The following is a 7852-nucleotide window of genomic DNA, read 5'->3' as shown; positions in this document are numbered from 1 at the left end:
AATAACACTGTACCCAGGGCTCACGCTCTCCTAGCCTTGACAATGGGGTGAAAGTTTACGACACACTTTCCCCCATTGACAGTGACACAGATACCTTTGCGTTCATTGGTTATTTGTTGGGTGCGTTCAAGATGCTCGACTACACGGCCTAATCCAGCTCATAGAAGTATAATGTTTGAAGTGCTGTGTGAGCATGTTTGTCTATGTGCCCGCTGACACTTAACATTTATAAATCAGGTCGAACTACTTTTAAGGCAACCTTTTCATCACACGAAAACTAATTAGAGGAAATTTGGAGGTGAATCGGCTTCGTCCCCACCATCAACAAGAATTTAATTAAGAACAAAGAGATGGAAAACAAAGGCAACTCTTCTCGTTTGAATGGTTCTCAAACTGCCGTGGCTCACCGTGAGTATAGAAAAATCATAACTGTTTAGTTTTTATTGCTTGCTATTTGGTGGTAAAGAACTGGACGCAACCTAAGCCTCACCCAAATTTGGGTCCACCCACCGCCACTGCATGGACCTAGCTTTATTGTTTAAGGCATGTCACCACATTCGATTAGCGAGCAACTCGGAACTACAATGAAGAGAGATGAAATTTTGTTCTTTTTAGATGGCACTTTCCTGCTGATTCATGTTACTTTCTAAAGCTCTGTTTTTACAGAAATATGACTTTGCCTTGGTGTTGTCATATATCCATTTACAGCCTACAGTATATATATATATATATATGCGTGTGTGTGTGTGAATATAGTATATATATATCATATACATGTATATATGCGTGTGTGTGTGTGAATATAGTATAATATATCATATACATGTATGTATGTATATATATATATATATATATATATATATATATATATATATATATATATAATATTATATATATATATGTGAGGCAGCGTGGTGGAATCAGGCTCTCGTCAATTTTTGAGCATGTAGAGTTATTTGTATCATTTTCAAGCTTGTTCACTTATCTTTATTTGAAAGAAAAAAATATCCATTTATCTTGAATACAAGTCGAGATTTCTGCGAATGAAGGAAGTGGGATTCACCTGTTTTCAGAGGTAAAATTAGTGAGAAAATGGCCGTCAAAGATTAGTTATTTCCTTAGAGTAAGAGCGCGCGGTAACTGAAAATTTACAATTTTTGTGCCTTTAATCAACGTTTTTCAGAAAAATCAACACAGAAATGAGTTTTGTAATGGGCATGAAAGGTGTTGAGCCAAAAAAACAAAAATTTGATAAAAATTTCCAAACCTGCGGAACAATGCAAGTTTCTTCACTTTGATTATTTTGACGAGAGCCTGATTCCACCACGCTGCCTCACACACACACACACACACACACACACACACACACACACACACACACACACACACACACACACACACACACACACATATATATATATATATATATATATATATATATATATATATTGAACGCCATTAAAACGCGAAGCTTTTAAAAGGCTATATGTCTGTATAGATCTAAATGTTAATAATGGCCATACAATTATTTATTAACGGTGAGAGTTCTTTATTAAGTTTCGATTTGTTCTTATGTGCAAATTTGTCTAAAGGGCGGTATTCCGAAAGAAGGAAGACAATACACAGGGGCGAAGCATCTATATAATCAAATAATCACTGCTTCCCTTTCTAATTTTGAAACATTGTCGCTGTCAAATTCATCCTTAAACGTAAACCTCATAAATTAAATGTAAAAAGACGTCCGTAACCAACAATGAACAGTATGCTTAACATTCAAAACGGTTTCACGGCCACAGATATAGCCTCCTCACCCCTCTCGGGCCACTCCATAAGCAGTCGCAAGCTTTGATAAAGTAAGCTTAAAGTGAGGCTGGAATAGAGTTGAAGGGAACATGGGCATGGCAGTCAAAGCTGTTTCATTGCCACATTTTTATACCCTGTTCACCCCTTTGGGGCCACAGTTAAAATCAATCACAAGCCCTGATTAAGTAAGCTAACTAACGCTGGTCGAGTCTACCTCAGAAATGTGAGGGGAACTAACTCTCTTGACTGCTGCTTGTGCTTGTTTTTTTTTCCTCGACTTTTTACCGTCCTATAATCAGATCGTGACCTCGATTATGACACCAGCTCCTGGCCGCGAAAGGCTAACAAAAACAGCCAAATGTGAAATTTAAAAAATAATATTTGTCATGTTCTACCAAAGAGTTAGACTCACTGGTAGATCTATAACATATAGATCTATAACATATAGATCTAGTACTGACATCTCTGCTTCTTTGCTTTGTGTTTATGTATTCACATCTAAAGTTAAGTTTAATTTTAGTGGGAACTGATATTTAATAAGATACTTTCCCGATTATTTTGGCGGTTGAACATACAATATGAATTCCGGATTTGTTTTCATTCACAACTCAGAGTCGCCGCCTCGAGTAAGATTCTTGTGTGATATCAACAGGCCATATCTGGTCCCATTTCACTTTGATTACCCTGTCAAACAAGTCAGCCTTCGCCCCTGACTATACATGTATCAAAATATACAACTCTTTTAATCTATCTTCATTTGTTACAAACGTGAACTGACTCTGCGAATGATAGCCAAGTTTTTTTTTCAAAGACCAAAGAGCAGCTGCCATTACTATGCTTGGTCTAGGAATACAAAAGGTTATAAGGTGAATACAGTGCACGCAGTAATTTATGAAAAATTTTGATTACGGTTGATATTTGATGAGCGAGATATGAATATTTTATGGTTCATACGTGAAATGTAAGGATATGTTTCACAGGAAGTGCAATGCTAAAGCAACCCCTTGTATTATGGCATAAATATATACAGTCCTTGACAAGCCAATAGTTTTGCATAAATATTCCAGAAGAATCGAATAGTCAGTCGTTTCAAACACAGCACTGAAATCTAAAAACTGGAAGGATAGATCATTTCTCATTGTCAGCTTTAGTAAAAAGATAATTTTGAATTCCTAGAAGTGCAGTCTCACTATTATGAAACTCTTTATAAGTCTATTCGAAAATCTACAATAGGTTGTTGTCACTGACATAAGCTTTAATATGGGCCAATGCAATATTTTCTAAAATTATCTCGAAGTAGAAGTACATTATTTTCCTCGTAAATACGAGTTCTACCCCCCCCCCCTCCCTGCGGTACCACAACGCAAACCAAGTTCTGTTTGCCCCACTCCACACCTGTAAATTCCTATCGTCCAAGATAATTATTGTCTTGCTCCAAAGTATCTGTTGAGTTCCAGAGCATAAGGTTGATGATAGTTAATACGGCGAGTGCACCCTACCAATAGAATTCATTTGGTTGAGTTGGGGCCTGCCAGATTTTCTGCTTATGTGGGGCAAACGGAACAATATTGGTAGCTTTAGACCGAATTTACCTCTAGTAACTGTGAGCTTCCAAATCTAATTTTAATGTATTAATTATTTTTCAAGGTCGCGAGTCGAATCAGTTGTATTGTACCAAAATAGTAGTTTTGGTCTTTCTGTAGAGGAAAATCTGATGGGCTTGGATTCAGATTGATTGAATCAGATTGACAGTGTGCACTGGGTATTACAATTTTCTCTCTCAAGTTTACTCCTCACTTACAACAAGAAAGATTGACTCGTACGTCCTGTCTTCTCGAAACAGGAACCAAAAACTTGTAGGTTGCGTGTATGAATTCAGCACGTTCTGAAAACCTTGACTGTTGGTGTCAAAGAAGAGTAGCACGCTGTAATGGCCTTATAATGCAGTTTCGAGCGCTGTCCAACGTTTTTTCAAACTAAACTGAAAGAAAGCATATCCTTGCAGGTAGCCCGTCTCTGCTGTTTTATGTAACTGCGCGAAACGCGTTAACAGCATTTTAGTGACCCCTCATTCTCCCCTTGCTCCCAGTTTTATACGTCCTTTCTGTTGGCCCTTAAGGTTTAAGAACACGCTGTTGGCATTTGACCTCATTTGACAAGGCAATCAAGGGAGCAGATATGTGTTCATAAAAAATTCACGTATAAAACGATGCATCATGACTACTTTTTAAATATGTTTTTTTTCAACTTTTATTCCCAGTTCTCAGATTTCCCTGTGCCTGCCCCAGAACCGTATTCTGAGCATCTTCAAATTCAAAGCATCTTCTTACGGAGGACTGAATACGATTTGGTGACCATTATTTCCCATCGCAATTTTCTGCACAAGCTACAAATTAGATATTCTAAAACAGAAAGATAGCGACAAACATGACGGCACAGGTCGACCGTGAAGCTGTGTTAGAGGCCACCAAAGCTTTGGCGGTTATTTTTATTTCAGGAATTCTTGCATCCAATATTTTTTTGCTGTTCAAGTTTCTCCGTAAAGGACGGTTACTCGAAAGTCAACGTAAATTCCTAGTTATGACCCTCGCTGTGGGTGACATTTTCCTGGCTTTGTTTTCTTTGGTTATCTTAGCTCGTCGTGCTTAGGAAAACGTATTCTATATCTCGTGTAATACAAATGTAGTTTCTCCAATGTATTCAGTTTGTTTCCTCCCGTTTGTGTATGGGGTTGGTATAATTGTCCTCTGTGGGGAACTCGGTTTCCGGAAAAAACTTCGCTCTTTGATTTCCAGTCCTTACGTGTCGTCCATACTGGTGGCCGCGGTACCTTGGATTGCTGGACTCATCCTGATATTGCCCTTATATTTGGCTGGCTTTGATTATGTGAGCTGTTCGTATGGTGATTCCATGACAGGTGACCGGCAAAGGGCTTTTTATGTCGTTGGCATCGTCCTTCCTTCAGCCCTGGCTGTGATCTTCGCTCTCATGACCAGCTGTTGGAAAGGTGATGCAATATCTGAGTATTGCGATTCTCCTCAATCTCAAGGTGTCGTGTTTAGTCAGGCAGTGACAACACATAACGCTCAAGGATTCCCACAACAGCAGTACTATCCAGGACCTCCACAACAGCAGTACTATCCAGGACCTCCACAACAACAGTACTATCCAGGACCCTCACAACAGCAGTACTATCCCCGACCCTCACAACAGCAAAACTATCCTGTGCCACCACCAGCTACAGCACAACAGCCATACTACCCTGCCTCTCAGCCACCGGCTTACGTAAGTGGTCCACAAGGCCCTGGTCTCAAACAACCCGCCTACCCTCCACAACCGATGCCCCCTACACAAGCTGTGATCCAAACACCTGTGAGCTCAACACAACCACCCTCAAATCAACAACTGTTGGCCGCAGTCAGGAATGAGCAAAGTACCCTGGTCCTAGTTGCTGTTCTATACGCTGTTTTGTCATTGCCGTTTGCCCTCTTCATACTTGGCTACAATCTGAACAAGGACCATGTTTTTCTAGATCCAATTCCTCAAACAATGTTGTCAAACTTATTTCAGTGGATGCTTTATCTCCGCTCCATCGTGACTCCTATTGTTTGGATAATCAAGGAGAAAACTTTTGTTTGAAAAGAAAGCAAAACATAATTTCTCTATTGTCAGTTGCAGTGATGTAGTTAGTTAGAAATCAAACAATCTTATAGAACATAGTAATTTTTTTTATTCCACAGGATGCCCTGAAGATGGAACAAGGTGCTCCGCTCGAAAAAAGAAATGACTTGACTAAACACACATATGTCAGTCTTTAGTGCGTTACATGACAATAATGAAAAGCAGAAGTGCGAATAGCTAGCTTTACTCCCGTTGTGCGAGTAGGTCGTCGTCATTTTGAAAACATTTTACATTATTGGCCACAGAATAAATCTGTCGCACGAAGCAGACCCAGTTCGTTCCCCAGCGAGGAAAAACATTTTATCGAGTATTTTGGTGCTTCTGTTAGGATGTTATATCCTTTTCAGCTCAGCTTTTCAGCCCAGGTTGGCCCTGGCAGACAGGGTCGAAACATTTCGCCTTCGAAATCATCTAAATTGTATTGATTTAATTAATTTTTAATTAATTTTTTTTTGGGGGGGGCGGGGTATACATCAATTTTTTGTCATAAATTAACTCATTCCGAAACCAGACAAAACTTCTTCAACCTTATGTCAGCACTCTAGAATGAGATGCCAATTGCTACTAACAAGAATGCTAAAGAACTGATCTAGTATCCACTTAGACTCTCGTGTCTCTATCATTCCCGTTTTGGCAACTTTCAAAAGCAACTGCACCACAGCGACTGACCTTCACATTGACGAGAACCATAATATTATATCTCATTTTCTTTTGTTTTCAGGTCAAAAATGTTTTCATTGAAATGATGTTATAATTATCATTATTATTATTATTATTATTATTATTATTATTATTATTATTATTATTATTATGATGATGATGATGATGATGATGATGATGATGATGATGATTATTATTATCATTATTGTTGTTGTCGTTGTCGTCTTCGTTGTTGATATTGTTGGTATTATTCTTTTACAATAACTTGTCACCATTCCTTTCATTATCGCTTTAAAATATCCACTCACCAACATATTTATGTTGTCTATATTCGAATGCAAACTTCATGTTGTTATTATTTTTCATAGACGCCCCTAATTCATTCTAACATGTGCCTCTAAAAATGTTTTAATTTGTCTTTGAATTAAAGAACTGAACGCCACTTATTACTTAATATACTGACTTCAACATACGTTAAGAACCACCTTGACAGACAGCCTGATTTTCAAAAAGTCCGAAAAAGAGACAGAAAGGAATGTTCCAACATTTTTTGCTCTGAAAGTGTTAATGGGTTATCAGTGCCTTCTGCAAAGCTTCCTAAAGTGGCAAAATCACTGTGTGCAGCACCGGAATCCTCTGGGAAGTTTAGCAAAATTTGCTGTTTTTTTATTGACTATGTCCAACACCACGGACATTCCTCAGTTAAATTTTCTGGTGCACGTCATAAAAGGACGTATGGTCTCGAACTGTGCTCACTCTGGAGGTAATATAAGCCGCCGTTTGCGCAAAATCCAGTATCGCATCAATATGCCACCGAAACGAAAGCTGAGAGACTTTGATTGATCGTGCCAGAGCTATGGCATGACTGCAGGATGGAGTTGGGGCCCAAGAAGTTGCAAGAAGGCTTGCAGTGCCACACTGTCATTGTCACCTTGAGGCAACCCCATCAAGCCACTGGATCAGCCCAAGAACGCCTACGTGCAGGTCGACCTAAGAAGACCACTCAGAGTGTTTGCAAGTGGTTATTAACTATGTTGAAGTGTGTATTTAGTATCTTAAATGACTAAGTTCTTTCTCCTATTTGGGCTATGACTCATATTTGAATTACGAATAAGTTGTTGTTGTTGTTGTTGTTATCGATCCAACAACAGCTGGGCTCTCGCCCTTCTGTCCAATGCCATGTAGGGATAAGTGCAGGTTTGCTGCTGTTGCTTTAATGTTCCATAGAGTGTGCTTTCAATATTAGGTCTCGGAGGGAGAAGGGAAATACGAATAGTCGAAATGATGTTTTTGGGTTAAAAATAAAATAAGTTGCATGCTATTATGCAGATGTGAGTCAGGTCATGAAAGACGTTACCATGAGCAGTTAACTGAGTATTATTGTTTGAAAGTGAGTTAAAACATTTTTAGCCTCGGCAAAGAGCCTTGTAAAATCGTTAAAAAGTAGACTTGTTAATCATTCTGTGTAGAACATAGAGGAAGAAGTCTGTCGAAAGTATGTTTTCTCTCTTATAATTTTGTTTCAAGAAACAGCTGAATATATCACCAACCTCCCACGGTATTGGAGCAGAAGAGTCATAGCTTTGTTAAAAACCCATAGCCTTCCATTAAATAACAATCTCTATCGATGGAAATTAACTAATTCGCCCTTATGTATATATAAAGTCATAAAGTCATATATATATATGTGAGAGGTGTAACTCTCATG

At 38.6% G+C, this 7852-nt stretch overlaps 1 protein-coding gene across 1 annotated transcript; it reads left to right on the top strand.

Annotated features, from left to right (window-relative positions):
* The first annotated feature begins 371 nt into the window (after window positions 1–371).
* LOC106012473 lies at window positions 372–5445 on the top strand. The gene is made up of 2 exons (XM_035971133.1): window positions 372–408; window positions 4064–5445. The coding sequence occupies exon 2, from the start codon at window positions 4498–4500 to the stop codon at window positions 5440–5442; it is 945 nt and encodes a 314-aa protein (XP_035827026.1). The 5' UTR covers window positions 372–408; window positions 4064–4497; the 3' UTR covers window positions 5443–5445.
* Window positions 5446–7852: the final 2407 nt, after the last annotated feature.

This window comes from Aplysia californica, unplaced genomic scaffold, assembly GCF_000002075.1.
Source record: "Aplysia californica isolate F4 #8 unplaced genomic scaffold, AplCal3.0 scaffold00383, whole genome shotgun sequence".
NCBI lineage: Eukaryota > Metazoa > Mollusca > Gastropoda > Aplysiida > Aplysiidae > Aplysia > Aplysia californica.
Note: the sequence above shows the minus strand (reverse complement) of the source record. Positions and strands in the feature narration are given on the sequence as shown.